General features: G+C 39.9%; 1 protein-coding gene across 7 annotated transcripts in view; it reads right to left on the minus strand.

The window, feature by feature from the left end:
* Positions 1-13,407, minus strand: part of adad1 (adenosine deaminase domain containing 1 (testis-specific)) — a 26,685-nt gene extending 13,278 nt beyond the window's left edge. Inside the window, exons 1-13 of one of the 7 annotated variants that reach the window (XM_040120752.1) lie at positions 13,284-13,407; positions 9,907-10,110; positions 9,538-9,678; positions 8,642-8,812; positions 7,889-7,960; positions 7,304-7,429; positions 6,157-6,280; positions 4,819-4,989; positions 4,323-4,398; positions 4,067-4,223; positions 2,116-2,350; positions 1,152-1,284; positions 599-688 (exon numbers count right to left, since the gene is read on the minus strand). In XM_040120752.1, coding sequence (XP_039976686.1) covers positions 599-688; positions 1,152-1,284; positions 2,116-2,350; positions 4,067-4,223; positions 4,323-4,398; positions 4,819-4,989; positions 6,157-6,280; positions 7,304-7,429; positions 7,889-7,960; positions 8,642-8,812; positions 9,538-9,678; positions 9,907-10,090 — 1,680 coding nt within the window. In that variant the 5' untranslated portion in view covers positions 10,091-10,110; positions 13,284-13,407. Of the gene's footprint in view, positions 1-394; positions 689-1,151; positions 1,285-2,115; positions 2,351-4,066; positions 4,224-4,322; positions 4,399-4,818; positions 4,990-6,156; positions 6,281-7,303; positions 7,430-7,888; positions 7,961-8,641; positions 8,813-9,537; positions 9,679-9,906; positions 10,111-11,213; positions 11,507-11,536; positions 11,705-12,657; positions 12,871-13,283 lie in introns of those variants that run through there. The other 6 variants (XM_040120753.1, XM_040120755.1, XM_040120751.1 and 3 more) reach the window with 6 other exon arrangements.
* Positions 13,408-24,032: the final 10,625 nt, after the last annotated feature.

Here is a 24,032-nt window from a genome sequence, read left to right on the forward strand (position 1 = left end):
GAAAAATGTGATTTTTCAGCTACAGATGAAAACACAAATGGCAACTTTATTGAGACCAAACTCCGATCCTTTATGTAACAATCAACATAAGTTACTTGTCATATTTCCAACCCTTTCAATGACCATGAAGGTGCAGTTCAAAAGTAAGGTGGTCATGGTCATTTCCATTACACACAATAGCGTAAGATACTATTTTAAACTGTAAAACAATGCAAATAACGCATTCTCTCATCCCCATATACAGTGTATATGCATAAATACTCAACAAAAAGGAGGCAGAACTCTTACCCTGATAAAGGCCCGTTGAGGGCGGCAACACAAGATGTTTGCGTCAGTGGCTATCTTATTCAAATTTATAACTATTTGAATTCCTCTTAAGAAATCAGAACTGCTCTTTAAACATGGACAGGGATTGATTTTAATCCCTTTAGAAACTACAACAGAAACTTCTTATTACCAACATGGTGAAGTCCCATAGTGATAAGTGCTTCTTGCAAACAAAATTTAGTTTTCAAATTTTCAACACGGTGGCTTTCCAGGATGTAGCTTTTTTCCAATGATAATGTGGTTAAATTCACATACTGAAGTTATCACTAACCGAAAGCTTGACCAGCCAGGAACCAAAGCCCTGCTGCAACAGGTACGCCCTCAGCATGTTCTTGGCCTCCTGGTACGGCTTCGCCATCTTCTTCAGTGACAAAATAACAATAGAAGTAATATAATTAACATCAATCCTTACAGAGTTCTAAAGCAAATAAAGAACTGTCCTCACAAAATTCATTTTAAATGTGAAATGATGTAGTGATGTAAGAAAAAAAAAATAGCACTGCGAAAATGTGTTGCAGCTCATGTAAGATAAGAAGAACAATTATATATAGACTACTTGTGAATATTTAGGCCACAATAAGTAGGCTCTGGTAAAATTATCTTTGAGGACTAACGGCTAGCAACTGAAAAAGTTAAGTGAATTGTGCACTTAATACTAGCTACATGTAAGTGTGTTGATTCATTTAAAAATACAGGATCTGCGTTTAAGGAACAAATAAGGTGAATGTCAGTAAATCAGTGTTGCAACCAATGTTAACCCTGTAATGCAAGTGTTACTTTGGTAAACATTACACAAAGGTTTTGGGAAGAGCTGTTCAGGTTACCTTGGCTTCTCTATAGGAGCTTGTGGCCAGGAGGTCCTGCCTCTGGGCTTCTTTGGCCACCAACTTGAAGCGGTGCAGCATCGCTGCTTTGCACAGACGGCTTGCGAGAGCAGAGCCGCTCTTAAAGGGAGATCTACAACAAGAGAATCAGTGTAAAGATATAGCTGTGATGTAATCACAGACAAAGCTAGCAAGACAGCAGAAAAGCAAATAAGTAAATGGCTACAGGGCTGACAGACCAGGGAACTTCTTAAGCCATCAGCAAATGTACACAGGATCTGGCTGCATCGCTTTCCGGCTCCGTCACAGCTGTCAGAGAATTTGCTGCCATTTTAGCGGTGCGTTTCATGGGAGGAATGCAATGGTGATCTCACAGGTTTCAGTAGGACAGAGGTCAACACTGTGACGGTTGCTGTGTCTACATGAATGACTAGAGGTTCATTACCCATGAGAAAATAACAGGAAAAAAACAATAAACGCCACAAAAGCTGTCTGTTTTCCAACTGACTGCTTGAAGACACGCTTCCAGAGGACATTAAAACAGATGTGACACAGCTTCAATGGATCTGGAAATTGACACAGCCAGAATCTGTGTACACGAGGGGTAAGGAATGCTGGCTAGAGTTTAATTCTCGGTTTATGGCTGTTGACCTGCAAAATATATTTCGGGGCTGCCTTGTTTCAACCTGGAAATTACTGTATTAACTTATCATATATTTATGATTAATTTCTCATTAATTATGCTTTGATCAACAGTGAACTCTCAAAAGATGTTAGTGATTTTTTAATTTTAAATAAATTCTACCCAACTGTTGCTGTAGCAATCTCCTAACAGTTTGAGAATTGAAAGGCACCAACAAACAAACTAGTTGCCAGAAAATGTGACTGACAGCATAGCTTAATGCAAAATGTTGTGGTTACATATAACAACCCTGCTGCCAACTTCCAATACAGGTATCCTTACTCCTCTATGGTCTTGCCCTCCAGACTGTCCACAACCTCTAGAGAGGTGTCTCCTTCGCTCCAGTTGATACCATTGGTCAACTGGCCACTGACGGTGCTGTCAGTAGCCACAGAAGGCCCCAGGCTGATATGGGGCCTCATCATGCAGTAGAACATGGGCAGCTGAGAGGTGATCCCTTCCACACGTTGGCTCACGGACATCTCCATGCCACGGACATCACTGCAGCAAGAATCACCTGTAAGATTTAATCAAAAGTTGGTATATTGTTGGTATATATATCTATGTACAGTTACACTTGATTTTCTTTCTACAACCTTGGGGATTGTAAAATATTGACTCTAGACAGTGGCACTATATCTTATTCATCTCATGTTTTAATTTTTGTAATTCAGCTTTTGCCATCTAATTAGTCTTATTTTTTGTGTCTATACCTGAGATCATTTTGGAAATATAAAAAGGGGGTTCTGTGTAGGAAAGGTAATGTAGAGTTAGTCAGGAAATGAGACGTGTAGATTTAAACTATTCAGAGAATGGCAGGTACCTGTATATGTCAAGACAACAAACGTTGAACTATAAATTGGAATGTGCTGCAGCTGTCAGTATGTAATTTTCAGTAACCCTTTGGATGCTTTGTGTCTCTTTACTTGTATTGCTATACACTGTGAGGACCAGTTGGATTTCAAACCATTGGAGTGAGGACATTTTGGAAAAGTGAGGACATTTTGGCTGGTCCTCACTTTCCGACACACCTTTAAAGGGCTGTCTGAGGACTTAGAGATAGGGTTAGAATCAGGTTTATGCTAGGGTAAGGGTTGGGGTTACGCATCCTGCTGCGATGGTTAAGGTTAGGTCAAGGGACTGGGGAATGTATTATGTCAATGAGTATCCTCACAAAAATTGAAGTACAAACGTTTGTGTGTGTGGGTTTGTCAGAAAATCATGACAAGAAAATTCACTTACAAATCTGATAATGAAGTGTCATCTAATAGTGTACTTGCCCACACTAGATATTTAATTCATCGATCATGGAAGCTGTATACTGCTCATTAACAGTAATTGGTATAATTTTTTTTATAATTTGACACTTTTAAATTTGTGTTCCCACACATCCAGTGCGACTAATTTTGGAGTTTCCCTCTCTCAAACACTGGGCAACTGTGGGTTACACAGTCATTATGATTATGAAAAGAGGAAAGGACAGAGTCAGACGGAAAACCAAAACTAACACCATTGACTTTTGTAAAACCTAACTTGGAAACTTGAGTAGGATATTTTCACCTGTTCTAATGATCTTTAATTTTTTTCTTTCAGAAAATTTTAAAGTTGGGGAATTTGTTGGCTAGTTGTGTCATCGCTGCATGAGCAACCAGGTTAAAAGCTTACAGCTGACTTCATGCAGTGTTACCCGAGGGCCTATTTTAGTGTGGTAAAAATGACTGAAATGTTTATGTACTGCTGAACAACTGTTAAATTAGCTGTTGTATAACTTAAAGGGGCAACTTTTGCAGTCTTTTTTTTATATTTTTATATCTCCCTCAGAAAAGGAGTACGTTTTTATAATTTTATAATTTATAATTCCATTGTTAATCAACTCCTGTATGCTTTTTTCACACTCAAAATCCTATGTTTTGAAGTTGGATTTAAAAAAAATCTCTGTTCTCAACATATCCTCTCACTACAAGCAACCACCATTAAAAGGAAATTCTTATGCGAATTGGGAAACCAACTGTAATTACAACTCCAGTACTGTTTAGGTTACCAAGCCAATGGTCATACTACATTGTCTGGCCTAGCTATACCGTTCCGCCACCCTGGAGTGATTCTGGTGTCGCATTTGCATCTCAGATTTTGGAAAAGGTGGCACAGAATTTGAGTAGGGTGGCTGTTTCTACATTCCTGTGCAGGAAAAAAAATCTCATAATCCTAGTGATGACTTGACTTGTTCTCTTGCCTATGACGATGCTTTGGACATAGATGGGCTCGATGAAGTGGCTGAGCAGAGCTCCCTGGTATCCCAGCACCTGCCACTGAGTGATCTTGTCTGTGGTGGACATGCTGACCACCTTGGAGGCAGAGTGATCAACAGCTGACGAGAAAACTGAAAAAACCTTTAAAACAAATAAATTACTTTGTAATTGTACAGTGACAAAGCAAGTAACAGCTGCAAAAGCCATATTAAAAATCCCCTAGATGAATGAATGTAACACCTTGCCCTCCACTGACAGGTGCAGGCTGATCTCATTGTTGACTTGCCATGCCGAAATGGAGAGTGGGTTCAGGCGCCTGAGAATAAACCACAGAGCTGAGGATTTGAAATCTTCTAGTTTCTAGAAATATTATTCATGCAACTTTAACTAAAATTGGCAATTGTGGCTGTTATACAGACCTACTGTAACTGCTAACACAAGCAGCTGCATAATGCTGAGGATAAAACAACCACAGAGAAAGCTTGAGGAAGGCTTTTTATGCCAGAGACTGTGACTTATGTCATTATTAAGATCAGCTGTTTGAGGTTCAAGTTGTGTGTTTCACTCACTGATACTTGAATTAGAAAATAGGGTAAATAAATTATCCCAGCATTACTCTTAATATTTGGTTGCCACAACTTCCCTCACTCAAGACCTAAAAACTGGATCTTTAGTGCCTCATGAATAAACAGCAGCCAGAACTTCCACAGGATGAAGCTGGTAATCAAACACTCACAGCTTGGAAGGAATTTGAGCAGCACCCTTTGGCAGCTGATTAACATAAAGGTGAAGGGTGATGCCGCTCTTCAGGCTGAGGAGGCCACTGCTGCTGTTCTGCTGGAAGACTGACTTCTCCATCAGATTTGCTGTTTTGCTGAAGAACATCAGCAGGTTCCGGTAAAGAAACCTAACAACACAGTACCGGAATGGCTCATTATGATGTTACATCTGAAATATGTGCATATGTGCTGTAAAAGTGTCTTGAGGCAAAGATCCACACCATGAATAAGCCAGTAAAACAATTTATATCGTAGGAGAAGAGATGTCATTTGTGTGTAAACTATTTACAAAATAGCGAAATCCATATATTGTAACTGTAAAATACTCCTGAAATATTATTGTATCTTGATTTTCAACCTACTGTACTAAACCAAATTATCAACTTCAAACCAATATTTTCTCCTATAAACACAAAGTAGTTGTGTGACACCAGTGCTAAATAAAAACCTGTTATATTTTAGTAGGAAGATACAAGCATCAGTAAGGCAGTCTTAGAATTATTGCATGTTTTGGTAAGTCATAAAACTGGATATCTGTGATATATTATCTTTGATGTGTGAAATTACAGGCTTTCTTAAAGGCCGCTGTATTCAGTTTTTTGTTGTTTGTTTATACAGAATAAAAATACAGATGACCAAAAATAATTTTTTTTTCCATTACTTCTACCTCTTTCAGTCAAGGCCACATGAAAATAAACTTTTTCAGTTAGAATATTGCCAAGGCTCTAAGGATAGAGGGTGCCGTATACTGTATAGATTGTAAAGCCCCTTGAGGCTTGTGATTTGCGATATTGGGCTATATAAATAAAACTGATTTGACTTGAATAATATGAGGTGTACAGGTCTCTACTGACAACAAGGCAATAAGGTGTCTCCACCAAATATCAAGAAATACAAGCTACATATTGGCTTGATTATGAATTCATATTTCAAACTTGTAAATAATGACAATAAAGTTTGACAAGGAAACTAACATGCCATTGATCTTTGAGCATCAGGGGACTGCAACAGGAAGTGCACCCACTGTGAGAGTCATTTTCAGGGAAATGAAATACAGTATTTTCCATTGCTTGCAAGATTGTTTAAAGAAAGTGAAAAAGCTTCTAGAATATGTATTTATTATCATATCGCTCATCTTGATTTTAAAAACGGATTTTGTAACCTCTGTGCTTCAAATAATAAAAGCAATACCTTCATTTCAGTGCATTAACTCTAGCATCACAGGATAATGAGCAGAAAATAATTTGTTTGTAGGTGTAACAAGACTTATAAAATCTGATGAACACAAAGGTAACCTCATAAGAGATCTCCTTGCAGTTACAACTGCATGTGAATCGTGCACAATCCGTCCACTCGATGAGGCACTCTGTTTGGTACTGAAGTTCCCGGTGCCGAGAGCAACCACCTCAAATCCGTTGGCTAGAGGGAGAGAGGAGAGTGAGAACAGTGGTAAATAAAGCGTAGTTAGCTAGTGGCCACGCAACTGTTATACAGACTGTATCAACTCGAGTTTGTGTATATTTCTGTTTTTGTTGTTGCAGTACTTTCAAGAGCAGACCTTATGGAGCCAGAAACACACTGTTGTTCCTTATCATACAATATGTAGTATTATATATAGTCTAAATAATGCAGTTCATTAAGTACCATGAACAGCTATATACAGTCTGAAGGGACAGTGTCAAGGTGAATTAAACTCTAATGTGATGTTTGAGGCTGTATAGTAGATTAAGTTGTGGTTATATTTTACTGCAGTGTAATTTTAGGCTTTTCTGTCAACAGTCTCAATCTTCTATTACTCTAAAATGAGCCAACTGTAAACACCTCTACTTTGTTTTATTTATTATGAGTGACATATGGGGGCTGAACAAAAGAAAGACATTTCACTATAATGGAATTATCAGCACAGATGTAGTATTTTTTCCATTGCAATTGTACTGAATTACATGACTTAACCTTGTTTAGTGTAGTACATATCGTAAGGTCTGCATATTCAGGACATAACTAAAAATAATTTTTGTTATCCTGGTTTTGGCCAACATCTACCCATATTTACATAATCTTTAAACTTTTCTTCTTTGGTGTAATTAACCTTTATAACTAAGAAATGCTGTAAAAACTTACACAAAAAAACCTTAAATTAGTCAATGAAATATCCGCTTACTAATTTAAGTTAGCAGAAAACTGCCAGTGTGTCTTTGTATCATAAACCTTAGTCATCTGATAATTATATAGTTTAAAAGGAAGGATGTACAACTTTCTTTACACTTTACAAAGTATTACCAAATTAAATAAATGTCACTATATTCAATATAGAGTTTCAGCCAAGCAACCAGACTAATAAAACTGAGATGCCAGATGAAATTACCTATCGTACAACTTTTTAATAACCAACCTTTGGAGCAAATTATCATCCAGTTTATTTTCTTGTGAAAGCTCACTTACAAGTCTGAATGACGAATGCTGCTGTGGTGCCTGCACAGGCACAGAACTCTAGATGGCTGTTCATCAGTTTAGTGAGCTTATCCCTGACAGCACTGGGAATCTGGAGGTTGACAGAATTCTTCCTTTCTGATCAGCAAAAAGATGATGAAGAAGAAGATGAAGAAAAAAAAAAATCAACTGGGTCTGATCTCATTGCAGACACCCTGACTGAGAAAAGTATGAAGAGAGATATGTGTATTCTACTGATGTGTTTGTACAGTATTCCCCGCAGTTCCCTTTTTGGTTCATATGGATGTCAACACCCTGAAATTAAAGCTGAGTGTCAGCACTTGAACTTCAATGTTTCATTTCAGAGTGATAGAGTACTGAGCTGACAGAACAGAAACTGTCCTAATATTTGTGGCTGCAATGGATGGGGTCTGTTCATCCTTCTGTCATATGTCTAAGCATGAAGTGTCAAACTCTGAAGTGCTACAGGCCTCTGTATTTCTGATGAAAAAGATTTAAACTCTTAATGTTAGGGTGTATTGTAGTGCCATCTCACAAATAGGGCAGTGTGAGAGAATCAAAGAAATCCAGAGTTACCATGAATGGCTCTACAAGGATAGATGTCAGAGATGGAGGGCTCCTCTTTTACTGGCAGGGGCGGAGGGACATCTAAGGAAAGACAGGCATGGAAAACAATGAAAATTCACCTTATAAGCCACCTTATAAGATACTACTCTACCCAGGTGTAACTGCTTAATTTGAGCCTGCATCATGTTTATTTTGTATTATTCTGTTATGTCTACCTATTTATCCTAGTTATTTTATTTCTAACTTGGACTGTTAACAGGGCATTGTTTTACAAGAGCATTGCATGCTCAGCCAACCTACCCTGTATAAATAAAAGTTACATAAATAAAACATTTTTTTCCAGAACTAGTCTCTCTCCATTATTTCCTACAAGTAGTGATTTGGAGACAACACTGCCTTTCAAAGCATTTCAAAGGCACCCTCTCATTTACCTCTCAACTAATTTTCTACTTTCATGATTTCATCGTCAGCAATGTCCATATGTAGGAAGAAGCCTACTTCATGGATGAGGTTACTACATGTTCCAGAATCTTTCTTTGTCAGAAACCTACGTCATGAATAGAATTTAAAGACATCGTCACTGCAGGAGATTTAAGTCTCATATTGGCTTACCCATTATTAATGCCATGTACTGTAACTTCAACACTAATTGTACAAGGGAGGGAAACCAATCTGGTAAAAGAGGCTAACCTTTTCCAAATCTAAAGGAATTATCTAAGTCTGCTACAGAAACACATACTTTAATCAGCTTTAGACCCAAACCTGATGCCTCAGGGAGGACAAACTTTAGACTTTCCAAGTTGGGCAGCAGGTCCTGCAAAGCAAGCTCCGCTGCTTTGAGCCGAGCACCCTTTTTTGTTATTCCCATGCCAGTCTTGTACTCGACCCCATCAATGACCACACAAAAGGCAAAATAAAGCCCTGGTATGTTGTCTGAGAAAAAAAGAGTAGAGAAATTATTGAATCCAAATCCTCAGTTCTGTCCATGGATGTGTATGTTCTATCAGCTGTGTGGAAAATGCATAAACAGTTTCTTATAATACAAAATTTCACTGGAGAATCTGTTGATACAGTAATTTTCAAGTATTCTGGTTATCAGACACAGTATTGCTAAAATTGTTGTTCACACAAACATGCTAGAACTGAAACGGTTAGTTATTTGATTAGCTGATCAACAGAAAATTAAATGCCAGAAATAATATAGTTCTTGCCTCTCAAGTGGGAGAGTTTGTCACTTTTTGTAGTCTTTTATGATAGTAAAATGAATATTTTGGGGTTTTGTAATATGGTCTGGACAAAACAAAAAATCCAAAGATGTCTTCCTGGGCTTTAAGAATTTGTGAGGTGCTTTTCACTATTTCATGACATTTTATAGACAAAATTATTAGTTGATTAATCATAAATATAATTCAAAAATTCATCAATAACAAAAATAAATGTTTGCTGCAGTTCTAAAACAAACATGTCTGAAGTACTGTAATTATTAATCGCTTATTTTATCAGAAAATCACAGGACCAGGTTAGAATTTGAACACAGTACATGTAATTGTTTTGCATAAATTGTCGCATATAAATAATCAACAGGCTTTCACAGACCAATAAGAGTAGTGTTGTCTGAACTGAATTTGAATATACACAGGCATGCTGAGGAGCTTTACCTGTGGTCACCGTCTCCTTCATTTCCAGATGGAACTGGAAAATCTGAGCAAGCTGATGGAGTAAAGATACAGCGTTCATCTCGCCTCGCGTGTATCTGTCTATGAGTAGTTTAGGTGAGATTTTTGCCTTGGCAGCAGGTGCTTAGTTGTGAAAAGAAGGAAAAGTGTAGAAAGGGCACATTAAAATTTTACACCTATATGGATTTGTCCATTTGGCTACAGCAAAGAACAAAATGTTAACTGCAACAGAAACCAGATCTCACAGGGGATGAATGCAGTCTGGACGCTATTACCTTGATTAATCATTAAATTGTCAATGTTGCTGATAGAGACCTGTGTGTTTCAAGCAAATCACATTCTGAAACTCACCAGGTTTCAATGTACCCTTCATTTGTTGGTCAAAGACATCTTCGCTAGGACTTATCGAGGTTGAAAGAGTAGACGGAGGTTTGCATGGTTCAGGCTGCTCTGACGTCACAGGCAAATTCTTCGTGAGGATTTTGGCAAAACAGGCTCCTCTTGAACCTCGAAATGATCCACCAGCAGGAAACATTCTGAAAGCTTTCACGATTACTGAAAACATAGAATGAAATTAAATACCAGTTTCAATAAAAACCAGTCGGGATGATAAGGCCTAAACTTATTTACAATGTTCACAAATTTATTAAAATTTTTAATCACACCTTTGTCAGTACTTACCAGTAGTATAACAATAGTGTAACAATAATTTCTAATAATATAGTTAAACATGACCCAGATAAGCAGCAGAAAATGGATGGCTGGATTAACTAATTCAAAAATAACAAGGTCAGAGATCTGGAACAACAGTAATGTAGATTTTTTACCAAAATGACATAAGTATTTCATAAATAAAGTTACTGCCTAGCAGTGGTTTTAAAGGCTTTTCAAGGCCTGTATATACCATGTATAGGATTCCCAAATTAATGTCTGAAGACTTTCAGGGGTCCTTGAAAGGGTTCAATGTCTTTTTGTGAGTGACCTAAAGTTAATCTGACCGGCTGTAACCAGCAGCGAGGAGGTTAGCAAGTATTGTAACATTCAAAACTACGTTCAGTTGTCAGTTTATTAGGCACAACTACCTAAAACTAATGCAGTCTAATACAACAGTCCTGCAGTAAATCCTCCCTTCGTGAAGTTTATCATTTTCAGTTTTTATTAAAACTGCTTTAGAGAGGTGTTGATTCAACTGTATGATCATCTTTGGAGGATGTAGTTTGTGGTGATGTTTAACTGTGTTGCATTTTACAGAGAAGTGTTTCTGTTATTTAGCCTACCCCCATCGACATGCATGGGGTGGACAAATAATAATAATAAAAAAAAACAAACCAAAAAAAAGAAAAACTGCTCCTATAATGCAATACAATAATACAGCACCACAAACTGAAGCCTCCAAAATGACCATAAAGTTAAAATGTACACTTCTCTAAAGCATATTCAACAGAAGCTGAACTTTGTGGCCGTTATGAAGGTAGGATTTATTGCAGGACTGTTGTATTAGAATGCTAGCTAGCCCTAGCTTTAGCTAGGTGTACCTTACAAATGGCTAACTGAGTAACTGAGGTTCGGGTTAACTGCGGAAACGTAACAGTATGAACCACAAAAATTTAACAGTTCACTTCAGCTTTAACAGTTAGTTCGAAAATAGTGGTGGTTACCTTAGTGTTACCATTACGGGGGACTTGCTATGATGCCTAATACGGCATTTTCGATAACCTCCATAATTAAAAAAAAAGAAAAGAAAAACCTTTAACTTTAGTTACGGTAACTAGGACCGTTGGGAGTTCGACGTTGTACCTGCTAGACAACGTCCGCTACCTCAACTTTGTTAGGAGCTAATTTGAAGGCAAATTCCTGTTTAAATTAACATTTTCCGTCTTAATTTACAAAAACTTTAAATTTTAAAAAGAAAAAAAAAACAACAACCATGCATCGCTTTATCTGCGTTGACTTTTAAAACGGTCTCTGTTCTTTATCTCACCGGTCACAGAAGACCCTGGAACCGCGGCGTGTCGTACGCAGCTGCGCTTGGCCGTGGCCGTCTGATAGGCGGCGAGCAGGGATCGTTTATGAGACACGATGAGACGGGCTGTTCGGAAAACCGTGGACTGTGTGTTCTGCGGCCGTTTTGGCGTCCCGACAAGCCCGCCCAGAAAACCCCTCGCCCCTTAACACATAGCCACATTACGAAAAAAAAAAACAAAAACAAAAAATCGCCACGATCTGACATTTCCGCTTTTGAGTGAGACGGACTGCTGTGAAATCTCGCATTGTAATGACTGTCATCCAGAACCATGGGGTACAATTTTCAATGGGTTCAACACTTTGATGAATGCCGCGTTCATGTAGTTTAAACAGTGTGCGTGTGTGTGTGTGTGTGTGTGTGTGTGTGTGTGTGTGTGTGTGTGTAGCTAGCTTGAATGCCCCCCCCTCCAGCCTCTGACACCGTCGATATCGCCCACCAGGTGAAGAGAGCCACAGACGCGTCAACGAACCTTTGGCGGGACGGCTGCAAACCACTAGGTACATCAAAAAATAAAATCCAGTATTGATACCGGTTAACTAATCGGCTTATGGGGACTGTTTCTTTGCATCTGGTGTCACCAGGTATAAACCGCTGTGCTGCTTGTTGGGATTACAAGAGTAGCCCTAGGGCTAGGCACTCAAAGCTCTTGCCCGAACTCTCCCAAGCCTGGATAACGGGTGTTTTCCTGTTCCTCCCATTCTGCCAACATTGTGTGAATGCAGCGTAAGTATTTGCACATATCGATGTCCCATCAACCAGAGCGCGTGCACTGCGTGTTTGTTGCTAATTTGCAAATGCTAGCATGCTAACGTGCTAAGTTTGTTAACAGCACGTTATACCTGCCTAAACGTCAGCCTTTTCATATTGCAGCCTCACAGAGCCACTAGCATGGCTATAAACTTTCAGTCTTGGTATCTGATGCAGATTCACTCGTAGCCTGGTAGTCAGACTGAATTGCCATTTTTGTTTCACTTCATTCATTCCACTAACAGTGTAGCTTTTAACAGGATTGTTCTGTAAGAAAACAGCACCGGCGCAAAAATGCTTACAAATGTTACAGTGAACAAATGACTCACACTGAAAGTGTATTTCCTGTGCTTTTTCTGGAAAGTTGTATTTCTTTTCATCTCTACATAAAGGAAACACCAACTGTAACTTGGGTTATGACAGAGTGTTCACATTTATCCCTTAACGGTTAGCACCTTTCACCATAGTCAAGTCATTTGCAGGTCCATGCACACGTTTGCTCCAGGTTTGTTCCAGTGAAACTAAGTGAAAGTTGTGAAAAATGTCAGTGGAAGGATATTGAAAAGGGACTTCCTCTCTCACCTCCCTCCCACCTGCTGAGAATTGTGACATTGTGATGTATCGGTATCACATTCCCACTGCCACTGCCTGCAAACTCTCATGCATCCTCGTGAAGTAAAAATCATAATCACCCTGCAAGTGTCCTGTAGGTGACTGGTTGTGTAGTATAGGAATTTCCCCCACATCCAGACCAAATTAAAAATATTTGTGTGAACTGGTTTGTTTTGCCATCTCATACTGACAGGTTTTAGGGGTTTTACACTCTCCTACTGAAAAGGCATAGTCTCAGATAAAATAACAAAGCTGATCATGGGACACTTCACCATGATAGTTATATATATTCTTTTGACATTATCAGTTAGATACAATTCCTTCCATCCATCCTTTACTGTACCACTTATCCTTTTGAGGGTCGCTGGGGGACTCGAGCCGAGAGGCAGGGTACACCCTGGACAGGTCACCAGTCTGTCACATAGAGACAAACAACCATTCACGCTCACATTCACACCTGCAGGCAATTTAGAGTCACTAATTAACCTAACCTGAATGTCTGTGGACTGCTGGAGTAACCCACATGTACACTCCACAAAGAAAGGCCCAAGCTGGCCGGCGGGTTCGAACCCACAACCGTCTTGCTGTAAGGCAACAGTGCTAACCACTGCACCACTGTGCTGCCCTCAGATCCAATTATTGACCCTATATGAACATCATGTTTGCAGCCTAAAACGGAGGATGTGGAATAAGAATTGCAGCACTGGTCCTGACCTAGTGCCTTGCTGAACCACTGAGGGTACATTATGATGAATTTGTGCACTTGCATTTTTAAAAATGCATTACATCCTTAAACCCTAAGTCACTGACTTATCCCTATATGTTTGATTTGGGCCATTTCTATGCATTCATATTTTGTGTTTCTCTTATTCCTTATACATTATACATTGAAGAGTTAAATTAGTACCTCCACAAAAAAAAAATGAAACTATACATCAGTTGTTGTTCTCACTCATTAAAAATGTGGACCGTGGTCAACCTGTCCCCATTTTCTGTCATTTCATTCAGCGTCATACACTGGGGAGAGCAAATGTGTGGGTGGGACAGAGTTTCCTTTCTTGTTTCTGCCCACAAGAACAGGGGAAAGTGGTTGCTAATGTAACCTGAGCCAACATGTATTATATTTTTGTTTGTATGATGTACATATGTAAGTATTGAAATTCACACAATTTAGGCTTATCATAAAAGAATAGTTCAACACTTTGGGAAATAAGGAAAGTCGGATAGCTTATCTTAGCATAAAGAAAGAAACAAAAGTCCACCTACTACTACCTGTAAAGTTTACAGATCAACATGTTATAAATTGCTTGTTTAATCCAATACAATTGTCTGTTTCAAACCAGCTGAGGCTCCAGTTCCCGTGTCTGTGTGAGAAATATAAGCCCCTGTAAAACCGCAACGTGTGCTTTTTACACTAATGGGTTCTGTACGGATTAACAGACAAGCCACAAAACGTGTTGTCTAGCGAGCTTCAGAGATGTTGGTAAGTGGGTTTTGTTACCTTCGGACACAGTCAAGCCAGCTGTTTACCCCTGTTTCCAGTCTTTATGCTAATCTAAGCTAACTGGCTACAGCTCCATATTTACCAAACAGACATGAGAGTGTTATTGATCTTCTCAACTAACTCTCAGAAAGAAGGCTAATAAGCATATTTCCCAAAATGTCAAACTATTCCTGTGCCCCTTCAAGGATAGCTGTAGCAGGTATTAGTGGTGCTGGCTATTCATTTGAATGTACTTTCCAGCCTAATTTCAGTCTACTACTACTAATATATCAGACTAGAGTCAGTGCAGTGGGTGTGAGGGGGTGGCTACCTGTGGTTAGGACATTGCTTGCGTGCATTGCCCGAACTGAAATTCTTGTTTGTTAAAAGGCACTGGCTTCGGTGTTTTCAAGGGCCCCCTTGAACCATGAAGTACCCTCACTGGGGACGGTGATTAGCAATTACGAGAGCTAGAAAGTTAAATGGAACAAGCAGCCCACAACAGTATGCAGTGAAGATCACCACAGGAAAAAATATGGTTTTACACCCGCGTAGACTGTAGGGGCAAGGTTTGAATTTGCTTTTCTAATCAGTCACACTTGAAAAGGGAAAGGACGACTTCTGAAATGAGTTTGCACGCACCATCCTCCTGTTTATCTTCCCATACGAAGCTAAGATAAAGGAAAAAGATGAGTCACTTGACTGTGAGTGTGTGGACTTAACCACAAGCCAGTCTCCCATCAGTGAAGCTGGAAGAGAAGAAGTTAGTCTGTTTTTCTTTTTTCTTCCATTAGTTTATGTTTTACATGTTTGCAGAAACAAGTGGTTTCATCATTAATTTTAAACATCCATTTTAAGCATTTGGGACTCTACTACACTTATAATAGAGTAATAGAAGAGGGACAGTGTAACTAGCTGAGAGAATGATATAAAGAGATAAAAGGGTCAGGAAATAGACAAATTCAATATTCAGATTTCCACAGCGCAATCATTGAGTGGTACATATGTACATAAATGACGAAGGTTTAATTGCTCAAGAGCAAAGGTTAATAATTTTATCTGTCTATTGTGGGATTGTTTGTTCAGTGCGGAAAAATTAGAACAGCCTCGATCGGAAGTGAAACCCTCAACCCTGGAAATATTTTCTGTTATCGATAACCCCCGTGCACGTCTGCAACCTCTCAGCAATTTGGAAAAGCTAAACCCCAACAGAAAGCCATGAAGGGCAGTGGAATTTCCCCCACTGAGTAGGATTTTCAGGACACCACTATCACTATCAAACAGACAGAAAGTTGGTTTTTTCTTTAATCTAAGATCCATACAGAAGGCACCAGACTAGAGCGTGGTACTAGTGTGCAAGAGGTCGTGACACACAGGATCTGATGTAATATGGAGAGACAAAAACTTACACATGCATCATGAATATGTAAATCAATCTTCCATAGTTGGAGTCTTATTTTTGCTTCCGCCCACAACAGTCATGATCCATCACCATGAACAATGATCATGACCAATAACAGTCTTTCTAAAGTGACATTCGACACTTTTAATTTTTAGGTCCACCAGAGCTATTTACATATGGATCTTATTGAACTACATCATTGCACCTACTGATGGATGTTCTGAGATTCTGAGAACATGCAGTTTAAGGTTATTTGCATAGCTGCCACTGATATTCACACGTGGTATTTTTTGTTTTGTAACAGTAGAGGGCAGTGTAAGAATGGGGATTGAACTAGAGTCTGTGGCAAAAGTTGAAGGTTACACACTCCTTACATTGTGATTCATGTAAAGTAAGAGGAAGTTTTCAGTGTGAATTGCTCGTGGTATGGGATGATATTGACAGGCCTCAGTGATAAGTTCTCTGATCGAGCTCATCAAAGACTGCCACATACTTCAAAAGTTTTAGCAAACCCCCTGCGTTTTCTCTTCCCTTTCAGTTACTTTCAGATAATTGTGTAAAATCTGGAAAAAGTTGAACATTTTAAAATAAAGTTGGTTTGATTTGGATAGAAACAAATATTCTGTGCCAGAAAAGAAAGATGTGAAAAAGCTGGTAACATTCAAACAATTTTTTTTAAATCTATTATATATAATATAAAAGGAAAATATTGCACATCTTTGAATTTAGTACATTTAATGCCATATACAGTGTTTTTTCAATATCCAACTCTATGAGTGCATTCTGGGCAGCAAACTGCCTCTGAAGTGAACATTATAGACTTCCAAGTTTATGATTTCAGATAAGAAATGAGATATACAGCTCCCAGGGCTTAAACACATGAAAAATGCTTAAGCGCTTCTTTGCAAGTGTGATATACACATAATGGGCTGTAGAGAGCTCCACTAAACGCTTTACTGCACAGAGTGCCCCCAGACCATCAGAAACCAGAGCCCTAGTGCCCCATGGCTAACGCATGTTTGCTCTGACAACCTCCACCATTGATAAATAACAGCAGCTCTTCTTTAGCCTGCTGGTGCAGTCGCTTTCAGCTGCAGCTCTCCAATGCGTCTCCACAGCCAAGATTGAATCTTCCCCATTCATTAGACTAAGTGGATGAGGCTCTCTAATAGGGGCTCCCTTCCCCTCAATAATTGCCGTTGATTGGCGTAAATTAGACCCTAGTTGCCAGACGAGTGATTCTCGACGACGATAATCCGATTCCCAACTCAAACTAATAGGATTTTAACTCTGGCTTTGGCCTAATGTCCGTCTGTAAACCCTGGCTATGGCCCTATGCCCCATCTAGTCGACGTCCTCTGGATCATATCTGGGCCAGGCCACGCTGGAGCTGCAGTGGTGTATGGATACGGCAGGGTTAGGGGGTCGGGTCATCGCTGTCCTGCGCCCCATGCTCTCAGTGACTCATCCCGTGCATGACATTCTTGGCATCAATTGGTCATTCATGTGTGTCACTTACATCATCAAGGGAACATGTGTGTGAATGAGACTGGAGACTGGTGGAGAACAGGGCAGATGCTGGATGTCTTCAGTTGACGTGTAGCTCCATACTAGGCCGGGGCACCGAATGATAAGACCTACGAGAGCCCTTATTTTTGAGAGACAGTCTGGTCATCAATCAAACTTGGCACAACAGACATTTCAGTCCCAGAAGCCCATGTTTTGTTCCAGAGGCAGTGATCTCCTGTGGCTGGATACAGAGTTGACATCAACGATGGTGACTACTTTGCCTCAAGTCTGTTCTAGCATTATAAGAATCTGGCTTACATAACATTACCAGTAATATAATGTTACTAAATGTTTGGGAAACAGACTATTAAATATGTATGTTCCAAACCATTTGCAGCATTCTTACACAAGATAGAAGCATAAAGTATATGAACGGATTTATGAATTGCACCAGCCCAGTTACTGCTTCACTGAAAAATGTAAAAATGTAGCACTACTTGCATATGACAGTAATTACAATGAATTCAAGTCTTTTACCATTTAAGAGCTGACAAAGAGCGCCGATTCTGTCACATTTCTGGTGTTTTGTAGTTTAATGTTGTAGGATTGATTGAAAAGAATTAGAAAACACTATCCAATCTTAATACCCATCCTCAGTTAACAGTCTGGCTCCTTCCTCTGTGCCTTCGCAGCAAAATGAAGAGGAGCACACTGAATGTTCTTTTGTCATTCAGTTGATAAGGGGATGGTGCTACTACTAAGGCTCGAGGACTAATGAATCTCCACTCCATTACCACTGAATCGGACAGATTGCTCTCCGGGAGAAATGAATTGAGTTTTTTGTATTTGTGAGATCATTCTCCCTCCATTAACTGCTCTTTATCCCGTCTCTTCATCACAGGCAAATCAGGTTAGGCAGCCATGATTAGCTGGGGTGGCCTCCCTTTTTAAAAGGTAATTGGGTTTGGCGGCTCAGCTGATAGTGCCATTAGGACCAATAAAGGCTGGGCTTGGCTCATCGAGTGAAACAGATTCTTCAGCAGCAGATGGCAGACGGAGGGAGAGGGCTCTGATGCATTGAGGCTGAAAACAAAGTTTGTGTAACCAAAGTAGTTTGGGGGCATCCTCTCTAATCCTACACCAAAACGCCACCCCCGCCCCCCCACAGCCCCCCATCACCTAACCATCTTAATAATTTTGTCTTTCCAAGGGGTGATGGTTACATTTTCAAAGGGAGGCAGTGATGGCTTTTAACATGCTGAACACTGATTACAAAATGGTTTGGCCATTAGAATGGTGTATTTTTCTTCAGATAATTAATCATTCACACAGAAATGTTTTAATGGTGTACTCAGGGCTATGATGTCACCAAGGACTGGCGAAGGGTAGGACTAATGCTTTCTGGGAAGTCAGTTTCCCTCACAACAATGTTGGGTAATGCCTCGTTGTTGCTAATAGTCATTGGAACATAGAAATTATAATTCTTTTGATTTCTTCTTAGATTCACTACATCTTTAAAATTCAAGGTCTACATTGTAACCTGTTGGTTTGTAAAGAGATTTATCGGCGGTTGATGAAGATCGAAGATGTCAAACAAGGACGCACAGTGTGACCAACAATTGATCCCCCTCCCAACTGTATCATCTCCTATCATCTGGACTAAAGGAAAGGTGAACTTGCCAATTCCGAGAATTCCTGCAAAGCCCCAGATAACCTTACTGCATCTGAGGCTTTGTCCTATAGGAAAAGGTGCATTAGTGGTGACAGGAGGGCCGGTGGGGACTGGTGCTGATGGGAGATTTAGACGGCTGGAGGTGGGCTTGTGTATTATGTGGCTGGCCATTTCTGTGACTGTCTCCCTCTTATCTCTTCCACTGAGGGGGTCCGATCCCCACCGCTCCTCTTATCTGAGGGTGAGACATAGTTTCTTCCCCTTTTCCTTCCCGGAATCGTCCCAGTTTAGTGAACTGTGGCATTGGCAATGTGAAAGGTGACCCTGTAGCCTTTTTTTTTTTTTTTTTTCATTTCAACCAACTGCAAAGTTCATGTAAAGAAGCCATCTTTTTGGTATCATCTTTAAATCATTTGTGGGATTTGATTTCAAGACATGGTGCATTCATAATATGATCAACTAGGTTTCTGCTGACCTTATCAACCTTCAGGATGGTTATAATTTGCTGCAAAACGAAACAAACCCAGTCAATGAAAGGCCACTACCTATTTTACTGTGATGATTATTTTCGGAGTCTTTCGTCAGTAAGTCATTTTGACGCAGGAAGAAAACAAAACAGACAAATATAATGGAAATCCAATGATCTATTTTGCTTCTGCATGTCTGTTTCTGTGCCTGCACACGCACAGGACTGTATTGCTTAAGTATAACCAGAGGATTGCGGTACATTTTCACCTGAGAGCTGCACATTTTCAGCCCTCCTAAATAAAACATTGTGTCGCCAGGCGCCGGTAAGTGTCCCTCAAAGAGCAGAGAGAGGAAGGGCGAGGGTAAAAAGCGTCCAGGTTAAGTTGTTTGAAAGGCCCCGGGTATTAAGAGGCATTTTACACTTAAGAAGTTGGTTTCGCTGGGTTTTCTGTTTCCCCTCTTATTGATTGATGCTCAACTATCAATGCATAATAGAAAAGCACTCAGAGCAAATGCAGGGTTATGGCCTTGGGAGGGAGTCGGCAGACGAGACTGCAGCACCCCCCCACTCCAATGCCATTATTGGCCCATAAAGGATCCCTCGGGAAGGCCACGGTGTTCGGATCAGCACACACCAAATACCCAATTAAAAAAGGCTTTAAATTCCCTCCTCTTTCCTGGACAAAAATCAATCTGAATTCAATCTATTCAGCTAGGATTCCGACAGAGCAGGTAATTGCCCATAATCGGTCAGCTAGGTGACAACAGCTTAAAGGGGAGACACTAATACAATCAGGTATTTGCTTTCAACTCCCGTCCTAGGCCCAGGCCTTGGCTGTCGAAAAACAGGTAGAGTGCAGCTTATGTAGCCATCAGACAAAGGCGTATATAAAGTTACACAAGTCTCTATCATAGGGCGCTCGTCAGCTGATAAAGAGATTCTGTAAAGTACTGGAGGAATGATACTTCCTAAATGACCCATCACAAAGACGTAATAAATGTATTCACCAATCATCTTTGGAAATAGCTCGTCAAGGCACTGAAAATGAAATAGCACTCATATTCCTCTATGAGAGCTTCCCGTTGTCAACAAATATTATCAGCACAATTTGCACACAATACTCGCAGTAATGCCAGGATTATTTCAATGAAACTCTACGTTCCTGCTAAACAAATGGCAAAAGTAGCATTCGATAAGTAGTATTTAATGGGGGTTTATTATTGCACATAACCCCACCCCATCCCACCCCACCTGGTTGGATGTTTTTCCATTGCCTAATGCATGTGCTCACATGCTGCCTTAATGTTTTTTGCTGTCAAGCGGCTCCGGAAAAGGATATGTCATCTTCCAGAGAGGTGATACCTTCTGTATGTTACTTAAAACAGACACGGGCACCACACAAAGCTGCTACCGAGCAGAAATGAACCAATTTGAAATTTGTCTTCTGTTGTGTGGTGTTGTTTAAGTACAGTTTTCATAGTGGTGGCATTTTCCTGACATTTTGAATGTCAACTCATGTTCAAAAAAATCCATTGTGTCATTCAAAAAGTTAATGGTTTTTTTCGAAAAAAACAATACAAAATGTCAGCGGCAAAATAATAGCAACATACACTGACACAGCAAAATTATTCGAGGCTTCTGCTGCTTTTTGGATTTAACTAGTGTTGTGTAGGTGTCACGGTAAGTGGGTTCTTGCGATGTAAAAAACACAACAGAGACAACATAGTTTGTCTTTAATTACTAACATTATAATTTCCATTTACTCATTTGGCAGACGCTTGTATCCAAAGCAACTTACAAGGGAATACATTAGTAATACACTAATTGCCATTTTTATGCTTGGTTAAGTTTCATGGCCACCAGGACCTTAAGACTCAGTCATAAATACAGTGACGTATCAGGGAAAAAAGACATGGTTGAGATTCCATGTTTCACTAATAATAAACAAGTTCTGCTGTGAGAAGTCAGACAAATTTAAACCAAAAGACACAAACCAGTGAGCAGAAAATTGTTATTTGTTTTTAAGGGATCAGAATCTGCCCTGCTGGCTTTGAGTCCAGTTTTGCCTGGTTGGTAACATGATGTCCAGGGGTCAGCAGGGGTCAAAGGGTCAGCGGCAGAAGGCTACGATTAATGGAGCTCTCAATAAAACGGGAGCTAATATTACCAACTCTCTCTCCCTCAGCCCCGACTCTGCCAAAGTGGAGAGGGAATTCCTCATATAACAGACAGCGCGGGGCAAACAGCTTTGCTCTTGAAATTATTTTCTGTAATGGGTCCAGGCTTCGAAAGCGGAGAGGCACTTTTAATTGACCAATCAAAAAGGAAACAACGCAGCCAACCTTCAGACATGATGCAGAAAGCCAATCAAATTTGTTTCATTTCCTGCTAGATCCATGGCCATTTTAGACTGTTGCACAGTACATCAGTGCAGTTGATTATGAATATATCAAATAGCCAGCTGCACTGAAGCTTTTCACTTTGTTGCATTCATAAGCACACTGAAAATCAATTTCTTCTCTTTTATAGTATAGTATTATCCCTTTGTTAAAGAATGAAAAATGTGGAACTGAATTATTAAAACCTAATGTAGTGATACTTCTGGTCTTGCATTTCATTTAGATTTTCTTTCTGAAAAGAAAATCAGCTCGCAGCTGCTGCAGAGAAAGAACACACGTCCTGTAACTATAACTCGTGCTCTCCAGATATTCACGTGTAAGGTGTGTATTTATACGTGTCATGCCCCCAAAAGTCACACATTAACTACATTTAGTAAGACATGGAATGAGGTGTAACTGTTCCTATTAAAGTATCCAGTGATTGAGAAACGTGGCTGAAACGAAAGAGGAAAACGTGTCTCAAGCAGCGAAAGGGCTCATACTGTGAGAAAAAAAAAAAAGCTCCATTAATTCTAAAGCGGTCCATGGTTACCATCAGTCACTGTGATCCTGTACAGCTGCTGTCAGTGAACTGGGTGACTGTGAGTGGCATCACTGAACATGCTCGGCATCATTTGTCCATAAGGTGGCGTATAACACTCTCAGTTGCCAAGGCGTACTGATTAAGTCTTTTTTTTTTTCTAACAGAGATTTCAGCTGTGAGGGTGCCAGTCCGCATGAATGGCGCTTGCCTCATATCGTGTCACCAAAAAGTACCATTTGGTGGACGGGGTTATCCAAAGAGCCACCGGTGGAAGAAGTATTTGGATCCTGTACTTGAGTAAAAGCAGTAATCACAATCAGATATGTGTTAAAAAATACTAATACGCTACAACTAACAGCTCCGCTTTTAAATTTTTACTTGAAGTGAAAGTGCAGAGGTATTATCAGCTAAATAAACTCAAGCATCCAAAATAAGTGGCATTGTAATGTTGCGGGTGGTCGAAGTGGAGCCACAGTTACATATAGTGGGATCATTAAACCCGTGGCAATACATCAAATTTTGGGAGCATGTTTTGTATCTTAGTCGTGTTATTCATCGTGTCATGCGCACGCATGTGCCTTGCTCACGTGGACTCAAAGACGACAAAAATGCAGCTGCGGTGGTGAAACATTTATCAGACAACAACCTAACTTCCTACATATAACATAACAATGTAAACAAAGAAATTTGTTTTCTGTCCCTAGCTCGACAAATAAAATCTTCCACAGGTTTGTATAACCATGATTTTAAAAGAACTCATCATAAATTAAGGAAATTTCGCTAATGTAGCCCTTAAATTGTCATATAGTGAATAATAATTAATGAAATGTACACCCAGTGAACACAAACAACTAAAAAGTCTTCTCTCTTCAGGGAGACTTCATACAGTGGAGTAAAAAGAACAATTTTTTCCCCTGGTGGAATAGGCGAAAGCAGCAAATGGGAAATAAGTGAAATACATACAGTGCTTCAAAATTTGTACACAAGTATAAGACTTGAGTTAACGTACTTAGCTCCTGTCCACTACTGCCGAAGTCCTCACAGAGTCATGAATTCCATACATTTTTTGTTAGCATGGGAGAGAACCCCCTGAGCTCGAGCATGTCAGTACCATGCCGTACCAGTTCAAGACTGGGCCCTTACTGTGAGAGGTAACCGTGGTACATAAGTGGTGGTTGTTTTATTTTAATTTATGGGTTTATTTTGCTGCTATGAAATCCAAACTTGACTCTATTCACACGCGGGCTGCATCCTTGCAGTTTTTCAAAACACTGGTGCTACATTACCTGCGGGAAAACAAAAATCAAAGCGGCATTTGGGAGGCTTTTGTACACGCATTTCCGCAGCGCACAGCGACTTTGAAGCTGCGAGTGACTCAATCTGTTGCTTTCACAAGGCCAGGCGTTGCGAGCAGCTTGTATTTGATTTCACAGAGAGGTGGTAAACATGCCGGTCTTTTCCACATCCCTGTTGTTCTGACACGCTCAGCTGAGACAGAGCAGCTCTAAAGTGTCAGCTTGAGGATGTGGGCACTGCAGGTCAGCTTTCACACACACAAACTTACCCTTCTCACATTTCAGCCCACAGTATGGGTGGATGTAACCGTGAGTGCCCCCTTGCCGGCCCTGGATTAAA

This window comes from Xiphias gladius, chromosome 23 (genome assembly GCF_016859285.1).
Source record: "Xiphias gladius isolate SHS-SW01 ecotype Sanya breed wild chromosome 23, ASM1685928v1, whole genome shotgun sequence".
Lineage (NCBI taxonomy): Eukaryota > Metazoa > Chordata > Actinopteri > Istiophoriformes > Xiphiidae > Xiphias > Xiphias gladius.